We start from the raw sequence: 22,559 nt of genomic DNA on the forward strand, positions 1-22,559 counted from the left end.
TCTCTCCCATCAGGTCTAAAATTGCTAGGTGGGCCACTAAAAGCCGTCTATGTCTTCCGCGAATTGTAGAAGTGCTCTACTAATTCCTATCACTGATATACTATTTTAAAAGGAACTAGCCCTGCTCTTCAGAGGTTATCAGTGGGAGAAAATCTCGTGCATTTTTTAATAAGAGGGCTAAATCCTACAATCCGATGGAGGCATGGACCTGGGTTACGGAGGAGCGTCCTCTGCGGGTCGAGGGCTGTGCCGTGGATTGGGGAGAGGCGAGGGGCGGGTAACACTGGTCCGTTCCCTCCGCTCCTCCGCCTCCCTGTAACCGCTCTGTATGCGCCATGATCTGAGGCGGGCTCGATCGGACTCCCCCCCGGGTCACACACGACAGTCCACCCAGGTAGAGGAGGGGGCATCGACTGGGAGGTGCTCAGGTTCATCTGGCCGGCAGGACGACGGAGTTGAAGCTTCCCGGCCCTCCATGAATAACCTTCCGGACACAGACCTCTCCCGTAGCCCGATGCTGCTGAGGGACCCTGCTTAAGCTGTCCTCTGCCCGCCGGGCTCTGCTCTGCGGCCAGACATGGCATGCAGTTCCTGATCTGTTTCTAACCTCCCGTTGATCTTTGTCATTAAGCATCCGCTCATGAGGAGGGGTCCTCCACGCTTCCCTATTCCCAGGCGTTTTAGTTTGGTTGTTCGCCCGGTATACTGGGTGTTATTGTTGATTGGGGGATGACAGATGCTTCTGTTCCTGAAGTGTAGGGTGGGGGTGAGGGCTGGGTTTTGGACGGTTTTGTCCAGTATGTTGTTCTATTGTGTATTGTTTTTTGTTTCAGCCATCACGGAATGCCACAAATCACCGGTGGGTGGAGCGGGCGTGTTCCCATGGTACGTATTCACATGTTCTGAGGCTCCCCCCCCCCCCCCCCCCCCCAGCGGCCCACCAAAAATGGAGGATGAATGCCTGGTTCCTTCAAGATAAAGATTTTAAGAAAGAGATTGGGAAGGATCTCAACCGATACTTAGACACCAATGAGGGGTTGGTGGCATCCCCGGGTACCCTGTGGGAGACGTGGAAGGTGACCGTTAGGGGCTTTGCAAAGTGGCAGCTTAAAATCCAGAGGCAAGCGCAGCTGCAGGAAATTACGGCCAAGGAAGTGCAGGCGCTTCGATTGGAGCAGCTTTTATCCATATCAGAGGACGCCTCCCAGGCTCGACAACTGGCCCTTATTCGGGGCGACATCAAGCAATTATCCTTGGATACGGCCAAGCTCCTCTGGCGGTCCTCGGTGGCAAGAGTCTACGGCTGGGGGGGACAAGAATGGGATGATACTGCACAGGCTGGCCACGTACCCCAGGGCGAACCGCATCATTCCGGAAGTGGTCCACACAGCTGGAGTGGTGCACCGTGCTCCTATGGCAATGGCAAATACTTTTGCTGCGTACTATCGGCAATTGCACACTGTACGGACCCCCGGGCTGACCGTCGCTGCTCTCCTTGACCGGGGTGGAGTGCGCCTTCCTACGTTGGAATAGGCGGCCCAGAAGGACCTAGAGCCCCCATCTCCTTGAAAGAGATTGAGGAAGCGATCAACCTGGTCCCCCCGGGTAAGACCCTGGGCCCGGACGGCCTGCCACAGAAATACTATGCGGCCTATCGAGGCACTTTGGTCCCCCACCTAGCAAACTTGTTTAAAGAAGCTGTAGACCATGGATCGTTTCCGCCGGAGACGGACAACGCCCCCATTGTGATTATCCCGAGATCCCAGCCTCCCTCCCGCTCGTGTGCTGAGTACCGCCCCATATCCCTAATTAACACCGAAATCAAACTCTATGCCACCATTCTGGCCCAGCGGCTGAAACACTATTTGGCCTTATTGGTGCACCCGGATCAATGTGGATTCATGCCGCAGCAGGGGACCCGCCATTGTCTACGAAGATTGCAGTCGGCCCTGGCACACCGGCACCTGATAACCCCTTACTTGGCACTCCTGTCCATAGACTTTGAAAAAAACTTTGATTCCGTGGACTGGGAGTATCTACTGGGTGTATTGGCCGAGATGGGGTTTGGGACCCACTTTCGTTCTCTGGTTCGAGTCCTCTGTGCCCATCCGAGAGTGTGAGTCCTGGTCAACGGGGTGATGTCGAAGGCCTTTCCTATCGCCAGGGGCACTAGGCAGGGATGTCCCCTTTCTACCTTGCTATTCGCCCTGGCGATGGAACCCTTGGCGTCCCTGGTGCGGGCTGAGGATCGCCTCCGTGGATGGGAATGGCCGCATACGGACACGGACAAGATTGTGCTGTACGCGGATTATGTGCTTGTTTTCCTGTTCTACCTCGCCTCCTGCGGGCCACAGTGCCTCCGAATCTTGCACGATTTTGAGCGGGCCGCAGGGCTGCGGCTTAACCCCGGAAAGTCTGTGCTCGTCCCCCTGCATCTCTCTAGAGAGTGCTTCGAGTGGCTGTCCACCATACTGCTCCGGAGGCTGTCCTTTAAGTAGCTGGGAATCTGGATCACCCTTCTTCCCAAACTGGGCTGGTCCCTCAACGTGGCCCCCATGCTTAAGAAGGCTAAAGAGGACCTCCTTAAATGGAGGGAGCTGCCTCTGAACCCCCTGGGGAGTGTGGCTTTGTTTAAAATGATGATCCTCCCCAGGTTCCTTTATGTCCTCCAGAACACCCCCTTCTGCTATTCCAAGGTCTGGTAAAGGAACTGGACAGTCTAATCACAAAGTTGCTCTGGAGTGGTGGAAGGGCCCGGGTGGCTTTGTCTGTCTCTCACATTCCCTCTTATGAGGGCGGCATGAGAACAACACAACTATATCTGTACTTTCTGGCGGTACGCCTATTAGTGATGCACGATTGGTTTAATGGGGGCTGGTCGGACCCTGCCTATAGGCTTGAACTGAGCGAACTGGGGATATCGGGCGTCCAAGCCATGCTATATGGGGAACCCATTTCTGAGTCGACTTCCTGAGGTGACGCGCTCAGTGCTGTTAGCATGGCGGGCCTCGCTCCGACACACAGGGTGGTCGAGGAAGCTGACCCAGGGCACCCCCTTTTGGCAGGGGGCCTGGCTTCGGGAAGTCAGCAGGTTGAGGGGTTTCAAACCATGGGACCTTATTGGTATCTCCCAATTAGGGGACGTGTGGCAAAGAGGTCAGATGTTGTCCTTCCGGGAGCTCCAAACCCGTTACTCTGTACACTCCTCTCAACACTATAAATATCTGCAGTTGAGACATGCCCTCCTCACACACATCACAGGCGACACGAGGCTCCCTGAATACAGCCCCACTGAGACTCAGACGCTGTTAGGCGACTTGGGTAGGGGGGTCTCCCAAATTTACCGTACTCTAGTCAATAACACTCCCACATCGCTAGACACGTTGAGGGATCAATGGGTGGGCCCTCTTGACGATGTGGACTGGCGCAATGCCCTTAGGGCCCCTAGAATAGTTCCTGTCTCTGCCAAACTCTAGCTGATTCAGTTATACTACCTACATGCAGCGTACCTCACCCCCCCTGCGCCTGCAGCGAGCGGGGTTGCGCCCAGATGTGTTGTGCACGCGATGCAAGCATGTCCCGGCCGACTTCCTCCACATGGTTTGGTCGTGCCCCGGCTTGGGGAGGTTCTGGGGTTCCATTGAGGGAGAATTAACGTAGATGCTAGGCTGGGATGTTCCCCATGATTCGCGTCACTCCTTGTTGGGAATCACTGACGGACTGGATGGGTTCAAGTCTGATAAGTTGTTTTACAACACGGCTATGATGGTGGCCAAGAGGACATTGCAGCGGCCTAGATAAGCCCTAATTCTCCCACCCTGGAGAAGTGGCGAAGAGTGGTGGACTGGTGTGCGACCCAAGAGAAAGCCATGTTTACAGCGAAGGGGCGTGCCAAGAAATGCCGTGGAGTGTGGGGGAAGTGGCTGGGGGCTGTGGAAGGTCCTGATTGACCGGATTCCAGCTTTTACCAGGGGTTTTTAAAGGGATCTTGATTGGGGGGTATAACGATGAAGTGAATGAACTTATATTTGTGATTTCCGTGCTCTGGTTGATTTGTTTTTCTCTGTTTTTAAAATCAATAAAATTTGCTTATCAAAAAAGAGGGCTACATCCTACAATACAGCAAAAAAAATGGGAATCAATAAAACGTATATTACAATTAAAGTACAGGGTTTCACTCTAGCTAAAATAAAATATTCACAAACCAGAATTTTACAATCACATTTCTTACTACTGATATATAATTGTGGATAATCTACATGCACGTGAAGTAAAATTGTGGTATCTAATCTACATTCATTTTAAATTAGTTTCCCTGAAAAAGATTCTTGTAAATTCATTTTAGATGCACTGTCAGAGTATTTCTCTAATGTTCTCACAAATTGAACTGGCAGGGAACGTTGTCACAAACCAATTTCCTTGTACTGATAGGAAAACGTCAAACTAGGTAGGCGCTGCTTAACAGAAACGGACTTAAAGATGGTTTCCGAAATTTGCATCTGCCACACATGGATTCAGTTGATCAACGACGAGCCCATGATTAAAGTACCTCTTGCTGTGTTGCTGTCTCTGTTCGATGGAAATGTTTTGGTATAGCTGTGCAGGTAATTGGTAGCTTTTCTCTTCATAAGTGAAGCATTGAAATGGATTCCTTGTCTTTATTGCGGCAGCTGGTTGCATTTCTCTTGACAGAAATTCGCCTCACGACTAGCATTGTATTGATTTACAACAAACCTAAGGAAGACGGGAAATCATTTGCCAAAGCTTTTGTAAATTCTGTTTATCATATTGCATATGAAAAAAGACAAATTTCAAATGATTTATTGGATTTGAAATGTAGTTATCTCAATGAGCGACACTGGCTCGTTGGACTTTGGCCCAGACTCCAGCTCACAGATAGAGCCTAATTTCCCTGAGGGTTACTTGGTTCACCTTTGGCAGCTGGGCAGATCAGAAAGTCACTCCATAGAGAAAAGAGATACGGGTGTTATGTGCAACAAGGAACCAAACATCAATACAGTTAAGAAATAAAGAACACAGAGGTCCACGCTAGGTTTAATTAAAAAGATAAACATAGCTGATTGGTATGCGTAAGCACTTTTAATGGCAAAATGTAAGAATGTGTTATGTACAGTACTGCTGGCCTATAAATATAATGTTTCCAACATACGTCACCTGATATAGAACCAGCTAAAGTGTCTTCGATACAGTACTACTGTTTACCCACTTGGAACTTGTTTGTACTATTCCACATGTTTTTCTCCTATGTTAGCATACAGTATGAGCTAGCATCGGGACTGCCATTCTTTACGCCTTCACCCCTCTAGTAGTTAGCATTATGCGTTTAAAAGGATCCTTGAGTTCGTGTCTTTCTAGATGTATGCAGATATTCTAGCTTCATGCTGCTTACCTGTCTCAGTTGTGACCTAGACCTGGAAAGTATCCAGTAGTCTAAGCGACTATCCTTCGGAGCCAGAATGTCGAGTGATTCTACTGTTTAACCAACACTGCATGTCCTCAAATGATCTAGTTGAGGTGACACCATAAAAGTAGCTTAGCAGTTCAAAAATCCCTTACCCCTTTTTTTTCCGTCCTCCACTTTACGGATCACTGTGAACTTTCCGAAAAGTTGCTTAGGCGGATGTCGTTTTTTGGGGATTTTAGTGAAGATTTATAAACTGCACCAAAGTTAATAGCAAACCAGAAAGAGGATCTTCCTATAGTAAGTAGGTCTGTGTAGTGTGGACCTATATTGCAATCACAGGGTGTTCTGGTGATATATCTAAACCACGATGCCAAAAGCTGAGTGGTTCGTAAATGTCACCTGAACCTCTCTTTGGCAATATATGACCATATTACACGTTGCTCGTTATGAATGTTTTATATTACATGATTTATTGGTTTTATTACTCTTTTGAACGATTTAGAGCATTTGAGAATTATCTGTGTAGTATTCATTGTTTACCAGAGGCTTCATATATGTCTGTTAATGTTTTGAGTAACGTGTGTTTTTGTTAGGAAAAATGTGCTAATATTTGAATTGAGTTTTAAACGACCATGTGTATTATTATAAATCAAGTTTGAAATGCGAAGCTCATTGTGAGGAAATTAAGAACATGCAGTTTAAAATGGGCTTTTCTTTTGTAGCACATTGACACTATTAAGTAGTTTTCACGAGACATATAAAGAAAGAAACAAAGTGCAGTGTGGGGCAGTGTAACTTTTTGCTGACTGGGCTGTGCGTTTGCAATGTTTATTTCCACACAGTAGGGAAAAAAATAATCGATGAACACTTGCATTAAGGTGAGTCTGCAATGGTGAGCTTGTCTGGTGTTGTGATTAATGGCTCTGAGGGTAGCACTGTCATTGTAAACACATTTATATGTTACCAGCAGTGAAAGAAAGATGAAATGCTGTGTTTAATTCATTTGTGTGTATATTTGAAGTGTATTGTAAATGAAAAACTACACGAAGGTCCTAGCGCATTCTATGGCAGAGATACTCCATTAAATACCGTTATAATACACAGTAGAGATCCGTAGTGCCAAAAACATATGACCCGATAGCCAGTCTCATTCCATGATACAAGGATGGATGTCCACTGCTCTCTCGCGAATCTTATGTTTTAAAGATAGTGGGGCACTGAGGTTAGACTGAATGGCACAAGGTATTCATTTGGCTGTGACAATCTGTGGCCCTTTGTGCAAGGCTGGAGGGCTCAGTGTTTTTAGCACAAGTGGCTGCTTCTCTGCTTTGTCATGGGCACCCATTGGAGCCACTAGATCAGTTGTGACTTGGCAACTGGTATTTAGAGTCTGCGCTCAACTGTGACTTAAAAGTTTGAAATGCAATGTCTACATTAATGTTTGAAGACGTTTCAGATTCAGGCCAAGCAGCCACAGCCGTAGCTCATTTCTTTACGATCTAAGGTATAGAGGGAAAGCATTTGTGTGGAAAGAGGCAGCTATAAATGCCAACAGTCAGGGATGGTATGATTTGGTAAGGTTATCTGTTCTTACCAGACTCCTAGTACTGGAGTGCTCTCTGAAGGTCCTCAACTCTATTGGTAATGCCAAGCTTACAAACATATATACTTGTAAAAGGTTTTGGGTCAGTTCTGGCTAGCAGGGTTGCAAGACTGTAAGACCATCTTGGATTCTAGGTATCTCACTTCCTTGGGATGACCGCCACAACTCCAGGGCCTTTCATCCCATCCTCACTTCCTGGCCAGGAGCCTGTTGCTGTCTGCACCAGACATACACCATCCTCTTCTTCTAGGCTTACAGCTCCAGGCTGTCTTCTGGATCTTTGACTTGTTTCCAACCATTGTCACCACTTTTGAAGGACAGCAAGGCTATCCCACCTCCCCCCCCATCTAGGTGGTCCTACCCATGTATCACATTCCAGGATAGAAGGGGGCACCTGGGTCTAAAAAGAGGAAGGTTGGGTGTAGGATTAGAGATTGAGAAAACACTAGTTTGCAGCAGGATGGGTTTTATAAGACCTGGACTGGACTCTCTGAGATTCAGTATGGTACAGTGTCACAACGGCACAATATAACTCGGTGTCAAGTGAGGATCCTGAAGACAGTAAGTATCAGATAACGCAGGAAACGTTCTTATAGCAGGCTAGTGCTATAGAAACACTTGAGGTGGCTTACCTGTTGCGAGGTGAAGAGTCAGTTTGAAAGTGATGGCTTCTTTTCCAGCCCTTGTGCATGGTATCAATGATAGGACCTGTTGCCCGTCATCTTGATAAAGACTGTGCACTTCTTCCCTGATGAGTCCGTTGGCCCCTGTACTTGAAATTCCCCATGAGCCTGTGTTACCGCCACCACCTGTCAGCAGTGGATTTCATACCTTCATGTCAGACGTTGCACAGGCATACAAATCCCTCCCAGATTAACCAGTTTAGGTTAAATGTATCTCTGCTGTATGTTCCTCAAGACTACAGCACATTTTGCCATTCTCTCAAATGAAAATTGAAAGATATTTTTGATATGTACTTAGTAGCAATTCCGTTAATTTTTGTTTACTTTCTCATTGTTTTTTACATTCTGATTTATTCTTCTCTTTGTAAGATTTGGGATGCTGTAGATACCGGTACCTGTTTGAAGACTTACTCCTGCCACAGTAGTGCTGTTCGGGATGCCATTTGGTCACTGTGTGGAAGAAATATTCTCAGTGGTGGCTTTGATTCCGCCCTCTACTTGACAGACATTGAAACTGGTAGGCACCCAACTATTGCTAGTGCTACTTAAAATCTAGAATTTCAGATAATGTGCTTTTACTATTGGCAGCTCAAATGTTGGAAAAGTTACTTTATTCGATATTTTGTCACAATCTACATTGTTTTCTTTCTTAATACGGAATATCCTCAATTGATTGTTCACACCAACCAATAATTTGGTTTTCAAGATTTGTTTCACATTTGATTTAATTTGGTTTTGGTATTGGTATTGCTGGAAATGTTCACTTTACATTGACCAACTCCTGTAGAGTATTAAAAGAGAGGTAGTCAAGGTTGCCTTTTGGCACTCCAGCTGACCCACCGCTTTGGAGTGGTAATGTGAGTGTTAGGACACGTCTCTTGGCTTCCTTATTTAACTTTTTTGTAATGATTTATAATATCACTTGCAATCCTGTGATGTGAATTGCCATACTGCTAGACCAAATTAGTCACACATGCCTTTTCTGTGTAGACACTGATCGGGAAACAACCTTTACAATGCAACTTTTACATCGCACTACCATTACAACGCAGTTATAACATCGCAACATCCTTTACATCGCATGTCATTACAACACAGGCATTACATCGCATGTCACTACAACACATACCATTACAACGCATGCCACTACAACGAAGGCATTACATCGCAAGACATTACAACGCATACCATTACAATGCATAATACCCTTACACTATCCAACACTTACCCTACTGTTGCACTCACTGGAGTTAGAATAGTAATTATTACCCCTACACTATCCAACACATACCTTAAATGTGATGTAATGTTATGCATTGTAATGGTATGGGTTGATATGTAAAATGCGATGTAATGGGATGCGTTGTAAAGGTAGTTTCTAAAAATGCGTTGTAGTGGCATGCAATGTAAAATCAAGCGATGTAAAGGATGTTGCGATGTAAAAACTGTGTTGTAAAGGCATGTGTTGTAACGTCATACAACCACACTGATCTGTCATTTTCTAGAACGGACATCTTTGTCCATAGGCTGCTACCCACATTCGAAGTCTATTATGCTTTCAAGAAAATGAAACCTCACAAGGTCATTTTTAGGTTGCCATTACTGTCAGCACTACCTCAAGTCTTCAATTATTCAAAGAAGTACAATCAAAAACACGGAAAGAGCTAATGGGCTTTAGGTCAGCCCTTTTCAGCCATTGATTTGTATGTGTTTCTCATGGTTTGCCGTTGCTTGGATGGGCTGTCTATCAAGGCTATGGCATTTCATGGATTTGTTACAATGTTTTATTTAAGTTCCCATTAGGTTTTGAGGATGGGGCTCAAGTAGAACTTTGGTTATTCATAGAGCCAGTGACTGTTCTTAGATGTATTGACTTTGCTTTCACAACACCTTAATTGCAAGTAAATGACATTATGTTTAGCTGTTTGGATGTTTACTGCCCAAGTTGTTGCTTCATTATGCGATCTTCTCGTAAGTCAGCTGGGAGCAAATCACTTAACTTACAAAATAGGCCCCCTAACAAAAACAAATGCATCTATTGGCTTTGCCAATGCTCATTGGCAGAGGGTCATGGTTTGCTCAAATGAATAATAGCACCTTATCTCCAATGCTGTAACAATGTGATGTCACTAATATAATGTAGTTATAGTGAGGTCAGTAGTGGAATGTTGTGTTTAGAATAGGTTCTAGTCGATTTCAGTGAATGAAGGTCAAGAAATGAAGACCACACATTTATGATGCCTGCTGTTGTGTTACCAATAAAGCAAATGTGTTAAAGCTCCTGAACTTATGGTATATTCTCTGAGTTTACATGATCTGTTTGCCTCAGTTTGGCAGCGATTTTTAATAACAGCGACAAGTGCACAGAAGACAAACCACAAAGAGAACAAAGGAAGCAACATGCTTTCAAGAACATACATGTGAGAAGCAAGACACTTCTGGTAGGAACTAAAGGCTTCACAGAAGTATTTAATGGTGAATGTTGTGTACAATAAAATATTAAGTATAGAAGGAACTCAGTTCACAAATAAATGCAAACATCAAACTTATCATGGCATTGCTATAACTGTAATCTTGCACATGCTCAAGACAAAGATCAAAAAATAAAGGAAAGACTTTAGCTGTGGCCGTCTTAAAATCAGTCGTGAAACAATGTGAGATTTCATAAAAAAAATGCAGGCTATTTCCTTAGCAACTGTTCTCATCAACTTGAAAAAGCGGAACATCTGCCCGGACTCACCCTTTCAACAAACATCCACTGCATTTGAGCAAGATTGGATGACCAGGCATCTAAATATTGCTTTTAACCAGTATTTTCGAAAGACTACTAGATAGGGACAGATAAAAATGGCGTGAATTAATGACTCAGAAGCCTCCCCACACAGACAGCACAATCGATCTGGACCTATCACAAGTCTGCTGTACAAAAAATCTTTTAGGGGGGGTTAGCCCAAAGCGATATCTCACCAGGGCTATTTTCCGCTGGAGTTGTCATGGGGCTGCTTCAAATAGTGAACGACCACCAACATGTCATAAAGAGTATCCTCGTGGTTAGCGTGAGATTTCTTACTCAAGTCCTCACGATCCAATTTGGTGAATACAAATGTTGCTTGTTTATTCAAGAATTTTGCAAAAAGTTTATCTGGAAATCCTGTGCTTCAAAAGTCCAAGGCTTCTAAATTCTTTAAAGATCTTTCCAAAGAAATCGACCTCATGCAGCTGGCTTTCATTATGGCAACCCATAGGTGGAACACCAGAGTTTTTCCCTCTGCCCTTCTTAATTTGTTGCCGTACAAAAGAAATCTGGCTTGAAGAAGTAATTTACACTTCACCAGATCGAATGCCAGTCTTAGCTGTGATTTCAAGCCTTCACAAGGCTAAATACATAGCTATAGGTGTTACATTGTATTGTCTCCAGCTAATCCCCTAGTTTGTCTTTAAAGACATTCATGCCGTACATATGTTTGGCAAATATGTTTACTGTGCATAACTTTGTGGAGTTGACTTGTATCAGAATAGGAGAGATTCTTTATTTGACGTCAAAAAGAATTTGCTGAGTTGCCGATTTATGTTTTGTGTGGCGAGGACCGACCTCTTTCATCAAACCATCAAATATTTGTAGCTTGTGATTCTCTCAAGATATTCATTGCCAATCAACCAGTGATCCTTCTTCTTTATTCTTGTCTCAAAGACTACAACCTTTGGGAGAAGGACAAAGGTTACATTGGTTTTGATCTTGTTAGCCCCGCAAATCTTTCTATATTGTCCAGTTGCCATTGGGGTTCAATTCCAGTTTGGCCTAACAGGTGGTTATCATTGGCGGAAAGCTTAGGTAGGCAGGCTCTTGTTGACAGGGGGGGCATTACTGTTATTGGCCAGTTATAGATTAAAATGTGGAGGCACCAATAAACAACCCTCCTTTAATTCCTTGTTCGTGAGAATTTGTCCTGTGGTAATCCACTGGGATGTTAATCTAATCTTCACCGATGTGTTAGAGTATAGGTTGATGATTATATTCAGCAATGGCTGGGGAATACCCCATTTGGTAAGTTTTGCCCACAACTTACCTCTGTTAACATTGTCGGAAGCCGTTGTAAAGTCTATGAAAATGACTTTACTGTTAAACCAAAATTTCAGCCTAATTGGTTGCTTTTCCTCTTTGCCTTTTTGTATGTCCCACCGTTTTTTCTGATAAGATATCCAGAGTTGTTTAACTTGTGTTCCTAAGGCTTGGTCAACATGACTGTGCTTCCAGTGCCTCATAGTTAAATAAAGCACTATCTTTAGGTTCTAAATGATCACTAGCGGTTGATCCAGGGATGTATGACTTGCCTTTGGTAAGAAGTGATAGAACTGTCTGATGTTTTGGAGCCCCTTGGATTAACTCTGTAATGAGGTGAGACTATCTATTAATAAATGAAGAGGAATCCTTCTCTTCATTTAAATGACTCTGAATACATTGCTGCACCCCTCCAGCAACTCCCCTGTCTGTGGTATGTGCCATTTAAGTTTCTTAGTTGGTTACATGACAGCAAGAGATCTTAATATTCTTTGGATCACATAGAACTCTTAATCACAAGATATGATAACTTTTTGCAAAAAACAGTCATTTAGAAGAATGGGAATGATTACGATCGACCAGTCAAGTTTCGCAGGCCAAGGTTGTGTAACTCATTGAATAAGATTTTCCCTTTTTTGTCAATCTTAATGTCGGCAACTGTGGCCAGTGGAATATTCCAGTATATATCAACTATATCATGCAATTCAAGCTCCCTGTCACCTTTAAATAGGAAACAATTGAAGTCACCTGTAAAAACCCACATTGTATTTGGGTTATTACTCATAATCTGCTGAATGGCTATGATCGATTTTTCTGTGGTTTTTTTTTTTTCTTACATTTCTTATATTTTTTAGGGTTAACATAGATGTTACATATTTTTATGGGATTTCGATTAGTGATCAATTGAGACTTTAAGTGCCTAGAATATTTTAATTACAAAATTAAGAAATCCTTTAGCCTTAGTTGGAGTTCTATTGTATCCACTTATGGATATACATGGCAAGCCCACCAGATGGGTGGCCACCACAGTTAGATGTAATAGTTGGGGAGGAAAAACTTTGTAAAATCCTCCAGTGGTAGCGACTCCATAATCCGTGTTTCCTCTAGGCAAATAATGTTGTTCATTTTTAGCTCTGGTAGCATCTCTGGCTTATGTAAGGCTGCTTTGAGCCCTGTGATGTTCCAGCTGCCCAGGGCTGCATAACTGACTGGCATTTGAGTGTAAAAAAGAAGTCAGAATCTGTTTTGCAATACTCCAGGAAGCCTGCTCCAGTCTTCCTTTGCGGCAGCCTTGAAGGGGGAGACTCCATGACATCTCAACATTAGCCAGTGTTACAGAGATTTTCAAATTCAAGTCAAGCTGCTGATTTGCTTCCTCTGCAATCACACCTTGAAAAACACAGTGCTTGGTGGAAATGTTTTCATCCTGCTCCATGTTCTAACCCTATGCCGAGCACTGGAGTCATGCACTTGAAGAAATACTGCTGGATATCTATTTGAGGAGAACAGTTAATTTGGTGCCCCATTCTGCAAGCTGACTGCAATTGTCATTCAAGGATGTAACAGCGTTGCTGTTTGTGAATGTGGCCACTGTTCTCTCATTGCTTTTTCCTTCTAGGGGAGGCTTAAATGCAATCATTTCTATATCATTCGAGCAGATCGAGTTAAGTAGAGGGAGGAGTCTGCAGAGTTTTAAGATATTGCTTCTATTTAATATCTCCTCCCGCCCTCTGTACCGGTATTCTCGATATAGAACTACGTCAGTTTTCTTGCTTATATCAGCCAAATTTGATGTACTATTCATTACTACAACATCTGTTGCCATGGTTGTCCCATCAGGTGTCATTAAGTTATACTCACCATTGTCAGACTTCTTGCGCCCCTAGTCTTAGACTCCAAGGTCTGCATCTTCCTTGGCGACCTAAATTTCCACATCGACGACCCCAACATTAAAAACACATACACCTCCTCGACAGTCTGAGCAGCCTTGGATTGGCCCAGATCGTCCATGACCCTACACACACCACAGGACATATGCAATACCCAATTTTCACCTCCAACAACCACGTCAAATACAGCCATGTCACAGAACTCACAAGGACTGATTACTCCATTGTCCACTTTAGCATCTCCAACCCCCCGCACTGCCACCCTAAGATGACCAACGATCCCCACAGGAGCTGGAACAAAGTCTCAGAGACCAGCTGGGCGAATGCCCGCCACACTCCAACCCTAAGAGCGTGACTTAAAGGGCAAGTTGGCTTGCCTCTTGATCAGAGCATCAGAGACAGATTGGCCATTTTGCTTTTTCCAAAATTCCTCACATTCTACTTGAATGTTGTGCCTGAGATCAGACCTGCAAGGATGGAGTTTGAGCTTGCCAACATGGATGCCTACATTGTGGCTGAACTCGAGGAGTTCTGCAAGGAGAGAGGACTTCTAGCCATAAGAGACACCAGAAAGTTGGGGCTCCAAAAAGTGCTAAGGGCCTGGGCGGAAGTCTGCCAGTAACTGGCTACAGCAACGGAAGGGGATAATGAAATAGAAGGGCAAGGAGAGGACCTGAGTGCTGGCCCTGAAATGCAGCACACAGAGAAGGGGATGTATTGTTTCCAAAAGTAGAGAGCCAAGAGCAGTGTGTCCTCCGAACGTTTGTCCTCAGCGGAGCTGGCGGACAGGAAAGCTGATAGGGAGTTCAGTCTGCAGATGGCCAAGCTTGAGATGGAGGAAAAAGAAACTGACCACAGAAGCGGACAACCTCAGGGAGGGTATGGATACCAACCAGCGCCAGGCCCTAGTGCTCCTCGACCTCTCTGCCGCCTTTGATACTGTGGATCATACCATTCTGCTGTCCCGTATCAAGGCGGCGGGGATCGGGGGTACCGCTCTGGTCTGGCTTTCCTCCTTCCTGAGGGACCGCACCCAGGCCGTCCGCCTGGGCGACTTTACAGCGGACGTCCGGAAAGTTCAATGCGGGGTCCCCCAAGGTTCTTCCCTTTCCCCCCTCTTATTCAATCTGTACGTTGCCCCGCTTATCTTTTCTCTTCAACAGATGGAGGTCGCCGTTTTTAATTACGCGGACGACCTCCAGCTGGTTTTCAATCTATCCTCTTCTCCCTCCTCTATCTTAAACTTTCAATCTGTTATGCTCCACATCAGGGACTGGATGAACCACAATCACCTCAAACTCAACCCCGACAAGACCGAACTGGTGTTGACGGGTGGTTCATCCAGCCCCTGGTCTCCCCTCTTCTGGCCCCCCTCCCTTGGCCCTTCTCCTGTACCCTCTTCCTCTGTTGAAACCCTGGGCATAAAACTCAACTCTCAACTCACCCTTCACTCCCAGGTTAGCTCTGTGGTGTCTTCTTCTTTTCTTGCACTGCGCACTATACGCAGGGTGTCCCGTTTCTTTACTTTTTCCGCTCTCAAACTTATTATTTTGGCCATGGTAGTATCCCGCCTGGACTACGGCAACGCCCTATATGCTGGCATCCCCGCATATAGCTTGCGCCGCCTACAACTGATACAGAACCAGGCGGCCCGCCTGGCCTTCAAACTTCCAAAATTTCACCACTCTACCCCTCTTCTAAAAACGCTACATTGGCTCCCTGTGCTGGCCGGGGTCCAATTTAAGCTCGCCTCTATCACCTTCTTGGCACGCCAGGACATGGCACCTGCATTTATCTCTTCTGAGATCACTCCCTACGTTCCCACCAGGGAACTCCGCTCGTCCTCCCAGTCCCTCCTCACTGTCCCACGCTACCGGAGAAAGAAGTGGGGAGGCTCAAAATTTGCCACTCTTGCCCCGATCCTCTGGAATTCCCTTCCCCTCGAACTCCGCTCCATCACTCTGTACCCCCAATTTCGAAAACATCTCAAGACCTTCTTGTTCAAGAAGTTCCTTGAGTAACACGCCATCACCCCCCCTTGCTTTCTAGCCCTGGACCATGTTAGCATTAGCGCCAAGAAACCGTTGGTAGACGTGCGCTCTATAAATAATTTTAAACTTAAACTTAAACTTAAACTTAAGCGGAGAAAAAGAAGCCTGAGGCTAAGAGAGACTTGGCAAAGGAAAAGGTTGAGGCTGAGAGAGCCATGAAGGAAAAGAGATCAGCTATGGAGGAGCGTAGGATGGTCCATGATCTAAGTCTCGGAGAGCTGGACATCAGAGCTAAGCAAGTGGACTCCAGCTATAATGGTGGGTGCATACCCACAGTGCCCTTTGGAGACAAGAGGATCCACATTTCAAAGGATCTGATGCCTAACTTTGTTGTGGGAGATGACATTGACAAGTGGTTTGAAGCCTATGAGATTGCGCTTGAGATTAAACTGGTCCCCGAGGGGGATTCCGTGGCTAGTCTCTGGAGGCACATACCTAGTGAAGGGAAGAGTGCTCTGCTAGCCCTACAGAAGGGGCACAGGATGAGGTTTTCTCCTATGAAGAACACTCTTGTGTGGAAGTATGGCTTCACCCCAGAAATGTACAGGCAGAAATGTAGGGACAGCTACAACCTGCACTATCAGTCCTGGGTGGATTGTGTAGATTCCTTTTTGCAAGGCACTGGATGGTTGGTTGAAGGGCAGTGAAGAAAAAGATTTCCACAGACTGTACCATTTGGTGGCAAGAAAGCACATGTTCAGTCTTAGTTTTGCAGGGCGGCACCTGATTGATAGCAAACTCACTGACCCCATAGCGCTTGCTAAGGAGACGGACCTCTGGCTCAGCGCCAGGAACCTTAAGAAGGTACCTGCAGGTGACCCAATAAGGGTGGATCCGGTTCCCCTCAGCAGAGTGAGGGGTAGGTCAAGAAAGACACAGCCAAGTCCCAGAATAGGAGGGGGAGGAAAGGTTTCCAATGCCCCTTCTCAGAAACAGGGCGGAGGTTCTGGTGGACAGTGGCCCAGGGAGTCCCATTTCCTCCCCAATACTTTTCATTGTTCTGCATTAGGGCACAAGTTTGGGGGGGTTCTGTCTGCTCTAAAAAACCACTCACTGATTGGACCTCTAGAGGGGTGGCCAATATGGCCTTAGGGGTAAGTAGTTCCCAGGGGCAGGTCATAGCCCATGCCATAATTTTCCTTAGCCAGGAGATAGATTCAGAGAGTGAGCTTGTGAACCCTGGGAGTGGTAATCATTACTTCCACCAGATGAAAGTGAATGGGATCCCTGTCATTGCTCTAAAGGGACACTGGAGCTAGCCAGACCATGATAGAAGAAGTACAGTACACCGGCCAGCTGTGTAGGGCAACTCTGTCCAGGGGCTGGACTTTTTCTGCCCCATGGCCTTGGTAGGAGGAGCAGGGCAGGGCAGGGCGCCCTAACAGTTCAATCTTCTGGGGTTACCACTCCCAAATGGAGGGTACTTGAGCTGAGATAAAGGTGCAAGGTGAGGAAGGAATCATCCCTGACCTCTGTTCCCTGGGCTGAGTGGCCAGTCTTAGGCTACAACTCCCGGACCTACATTGTGGCTGAACTCGATGAGTTCTGCAAGGAGAGAGGACTTCTAGACAAAAGAGACACCAGAAAGCTGGGGCTCCAAAAAGTGCTAAGGACCTGGGTGGAATTCTGCCAGTAACTGGCTACAGCGATGGAAGGGGATAATGATATGGAAGGGCAAGGAGAGGACCTGAGTGCTGGTAAAAAGGACAGTGGAAGACGTGTGCCTAACACCCAGGGATGTTGCTTCCCACTTTGAGAAACCTTAGGTCAGGGAACCTTGGATGGCCTGGGGCATGACTCTTGACACTGACAGCTATCAGTTGCCTCTTTTGGTTGCTGTCCTTATGGGCAGAGTTTTCCTTGGATTGTGAAATGGCCATCTAACTTTGTTGGCCATGGTGGTACTACTTGCCTTCTAGGATGCATTGGTGATCAAGTTAAGGTTAGGTGCAGCACAGATGCGTCCACAAGTTAGGAGAAAGGTTTCCCATAGATCAATCCAGTGGCTCAGGAGAGTGTAGATAGAGGGATCCAACTGAGTTCATGGAGGCGTAGAACTGAAAAGTGCCCCTGCATAACAGTCCACCCATCCATGTTCTACCACCTAAGCAGGGAAGCCCATCAAGGTATTGGTTAGTCTATCCTGGCTTTTGACTGGATGGAAGGGTGGTCCTGTTGGACTTGGCTCTTTCTGCAGGCTCATTCCCATACATTTTGCTTAGATTTCCTGTTTTCTGAACCTGTTTTTGTTGGCCTTAGGACTTTGTGCACTTTACCACTGCAAATCAGTGTTAAAGTGTGTGTACTCTCTCCTTAGCATAGGGAAATTGGCTTACACCCAATTGCCACATTTACTTTACCTGTAAGTCCCTAGTAGAGTCGTACTACATGTCCCACTTGCCCTGTAAAGTAAATGCTACAAGTAGGCATGCATCCAGGGGAAAGAGCTGTCCCCTACCACACTTATTCATTACAAAGGATCTGCTTGAGCACACTCACAAAGGATTTGAATCTAGTCTTTAGTAACCTCAGACAAGCTGGAAATTCCAGGCACCCACTGGTGTTTGGAAACCTTCAGAACCTTCTACTGTTTCAAAGTGGGTACCAAGTATAATTAACGCAGACCCAACTCTGCTCAATAATAAGACCCACATCTTCAGTACACCTCTGGAGCTGCAGATGACTCAGAATGACTGCTATGCTGCTTTGCCAGAAAGACAGCTGCTCTGTTGTCCTGCTGCCTGAGTGAGAGGACTGGACCTGCATCTTGATCCCAGGTGCACCAGTGGGACTCCAAGGGCTAGTTGGCTGGCCTCCTGATCAGAGCCTCAGGGAGAGAAAATGCTCAACCCACCTCCAACCCCCCAGCACCCGGTCTCAGCCTTCTGTGATTCTTGCCTCCCAAGATGTGCTACCCCAGTCCGGGAATCCTGGAAATCGACCTGAAGATGCTCTGCCAGCCTCTCTGGGGTCGAAACCGATACAATGCATTGTATGTCCATGGTGCTGTACTTCGGAACTTTCACAGCACAACACATTCTCAGTGCCTGACCTGGCATTACAGCCCGCAGTCTCTGCAGAACTGACACTGGGCAAAGCATCCTTGACTTCACACTGCAAGCCCCTCGTCAACCTCATCCTCAGATACAACGCAGGACTCCGCATTGCAGCCAATCAGCTTCTTCAAAACTATTGGTGCGCAACGCAACCTTGAGGTGAGACCTTGCAATGCTCTGCAACCAGCACTTAAGGTACTTTGTTCAGCGAGCCTAACTTGATCCCTCTGTCCAGCGCATGCTCCATCACGGTAAGCCTGAACCTCTGACTTTATCCAAGTCCGTAGCAACCAGATAACTACAGTCGGCTGTTTGTGCTTCAAGGCACTTAAAACTTTGAAAATGCATTCTCCGGTTCTACTGATTATATTTTTGTTCTTTTGGTTGCAAATAAATGTATTAAAGTTTACTTTATTTTTCTAAATCAGTAAGCTTGACTGACTTGTGCCAAGCTACCAGAGGGTTACGCTCAGATTAATTTGGGATTTGCTTGTGTTTCACCCAGACAGGGATTGTGGTTTCTGCTTGAGTAGGGTTTCACCCCTACCCCACACCCAGTAACCCAATTTCCAACACTGATGAACATTCTAGTGGAGATGTGGAAACCCTTTTACATTTACATTTGTATGGGTACTCATATGGTGCAAACTTAGCTATAAAGCAATGAACAAGTAATAGTTATAAAAGTGTGTTCCTTGTAGAGAAGAGTCTACAGGTTCTTCCTGATGAGTTAGAGCGAAGGGCTATATTTCAGCCGCAACCCGTGCAGGTGAGGCAGTGGGGCCAGGTTTGGGGGGATTCGACAGACGACCATGAGGGAAAATTAAATAAATAATGAATTTTCCCTTGTCGTCGTCTGCCGGAATCCCCCCACCCAGCCCCACCGCTCATACCTGCACAGGCCGCGGCTTCTATATTGGATGTGTAGGGAGGGAATTTAACATTTTGGGTGCATAGTAATTGGTTATTCTCGTAGCCTTAGTATGAGGTGACCTAGTTATAAAAATGTACTTTATTTATTTTCCTGTAGAGCCTTGCAAGCTTATTATCTTTAAGTGGGAAAAATATCTAACGAGCCCTAGAATCTGGATGTAAATCAACTGGGTTGTTTACTTCACGAGTGAATGGACATTTCCTTTGTTGGGGAACATTTTTCCCTGGCTTCTATATTAACAGCAAGGTGAAGGTTGTGGATGAGTTAACAAACTTAAGCTAAGAAATTGTGCATGAGTGAATGGTTCAGACATGATCATGAAAAGGAATCACGTTGTCTTCACCTGCCTAGTGAAGACCGATATGACGAAGTCCTGTGTAATTGGTGTGTTTGTTGTTGTACAGAAGTCCCTGTCTTGGGGTCCCGTGTATGAGATCGCTTCCACGATCAGAGTACAGGCATTATATATTCATGTGCACACATCCATCCACCCACACACACTTACCCACCAACATCTTTAATAACATCTGACTCTTCACCACAAACTCCAGTTAGTGCGCCTATGATTGGTTTAGGAATCCTGTTTACGCGTGACGCTGACGTCATTTATCTTAAAAATTGCCTCTTCCCTATCTGATATTTTCTGAAGTAATGGGTTACATTGTATTATCAGGGATTGGCTGAACTGAAGCAATTAGCCCCAGAGGAAGCTCTTTAGAAATCTACAGTGTTATGATGGATTAGAAGCAGTGCTGGCACAAAAAGGTCCTGTCAGTAATAATAAATTGAATTTCATTGTGGAGTAAAATGTCGGATTTACAGATACAGAAAGAGCTGTGTACATTGTAAATGTACATAGTGTACTTTAATAGATTTAGGTCTAGTCACGTCAGGACCTCAAACCAGAATCCCAATTTCTTGCAAAACTTTATTAACAGTGTATTTAACCTTAATCCTATACCCTGAACTTTGCTCTTTCTTTGGGCACTTACCTTGAGCAGATTGTACTTTTGCATTGAGATACACGTGGTCAGATTTTACCAGCCTCATTGTAATATACCATAATACATTTGAAAATAGGAATTGGTACATTTTTAAGGTGTGCAGGTAGACTTACATTTTGCTTTTTTTAGCGATTCCTGTCGTTCAGCGCCCTCACAAATCAAATATTGTCATGGTTCTCTGTGATCTTTCCCAGACTGCAGTACCCTATCAAGGTTTATTGTCTGTAACGTAAGACAAGTGGGTATGGGGAGCCATTCAATATAGTATAGTCTGCAATGAATGTACTATCTAATGCTGGCCCATTACCGATGCTCTCAATGTAGGTAAGCCCCTAGCACCGAACAAAGAATGCCTCATTGATTTTAACCTGTATTTTGATGGTTACACCAAAGACAAAACTGCTTTCAATTCCACCTAGGTTTTGGGACAGAATATTCTTCTGTTCAATTTAATACTCTTCAACAATACTGATGCTTCCTCCTCTTTCTAATTTAACTGACAATTGTGCACAAGTCTAAATATATCGAGCTTTGATTTGCAGTCTTATATAGGCTGCCCCTTTCTCTGAAAAATCGAGGTTCAACTTCCTTGGACGATTTTGACAAAATGGTAGCAAAGAGGCAGCACTTTCGACATATTTTCTCTAAAATAGGCTCAAATGTCAAAGCTGTTAGAGAGAGTTTTAAAAAGGTAGTTAAGCAATTGCACACAGCCAGTCAATTTTATAATATGTATATTAGATCTTTCTTCACTTCTACATTACACTTAATTTAATTTTCCTTAGTGGCCTCTAAGAGAAAAAAGAGTCATAATTTAGTAATGAAAATCCACTTGGCACAGGCTTAGTGGAAAACTGACAGGTTCTGTAAAATTTGCAATCGCAGTCATTTAAACAGCAGAGGTAGACCAAGCTTGGAGACATACTGCAGAGCTACTGCCCAGGTTGCAAATACTTTGCAGTGTCAGAGAGTAGGTAGGTTTAATCCATGGTAGCTGCTCAGGGCTCCTGTCGTTTGGTCCCTATAAACCTATATAGGATCTGTGCATTTAGACAACATAGACTGTGGGATTGATGTCCAGACCCAGGTATGTTCGCCTGTATACCTAGCTATCTCACAGTGCCACAGTAGACTCCTCTTACCAAGTAGACAATAGTTCCTGGGAACTATCAAACAATGCAACTCTGTCCCATCAGGGATCGTGGAAACAGTACAGTACTTTTCGCTCAGTCATTCGTGCTCACTTTGTCTCAGAGAGAGATACATAGAATAAACCGTGGGGACGTTTTTTAACACCTTCAGCGTGGCGCGAATTTTCGCGCTGTGCTGAAGGTTCTAAAAAACGGGTGGGGCCGTGACGGAACGGTTCCGTCATAAGCACAGCCCAACCGTCGCTCATGACAGAACTGTTCCGTCACAAGCATCGAAGGGGTTAATAAGCATTTATTGAACCAGCGTCATTCTAGTGTAAAATAAGTGTGCTGAAACAACCATAAGACAGAAACAGATATAAAGGATTATAAGCACCAACAGAGTTAAAGGATGGTAGATTCCTACCATAGTGCTAAAGCAATGAATACAGGCAGGTATATAAATACATCACAGTAATAAAGCATACTCCTGCAATGCAACCCTAACTAGATGTACCTAAGTGTACAAAGCATGTATGTAGGTGTAGACCCAGCAATGTCCCTAGGCTGAATCCAACCCCATTACCTGAAATGAGAGGCTGTGGGACCCCATCTTGGTCTTGGAATGGACACCCCGCAAGGGATGTCAGACCACCACGAGCTGGAGTGTCTTCATTCAGGAACCTCAGCGTCTCGCATCAGTGTGTCAGTATGGAAGTCTTTC

At 45.2% G+C, this 22,559-nt stretch overlaps 1 protein-coding gene across 1 annotated transcript in view; it reads left to right on the top strand.

Annotated features, from left to right (window-relative positions):
* Positions 1-22,559, top strand: part of WDR25 (WD repeat domain 25) — an 816,010-nt gene that overhangs the window by 512,672 nt on the left and 280,779 nt on the right. Inside the window, exon 3 of the mRNA XM_078660186.1 lies at positions 8,081-8,228. Coding sequence (XP_078516312.1) covers positions 8,081-8,228 — 148 coding nt within the window. The remainder of the gene's footprint in view (positions 1-8,080; positions 8,229-22,559) is intronic.

The sequence above is a fragment of the Lissotriton helveticus genome, chromosome 9, assembly GCF_964261635.1.
Source record: "Lissotriton helveticus chromosome 9, aLisHel1.1, whole genome shotgun sequence".
NCBI lineage: Eukaryota > Metazoa > Chordata > Amphibia > Caudata > Salamandridae > Lissotriton > Lissotriton helveticus.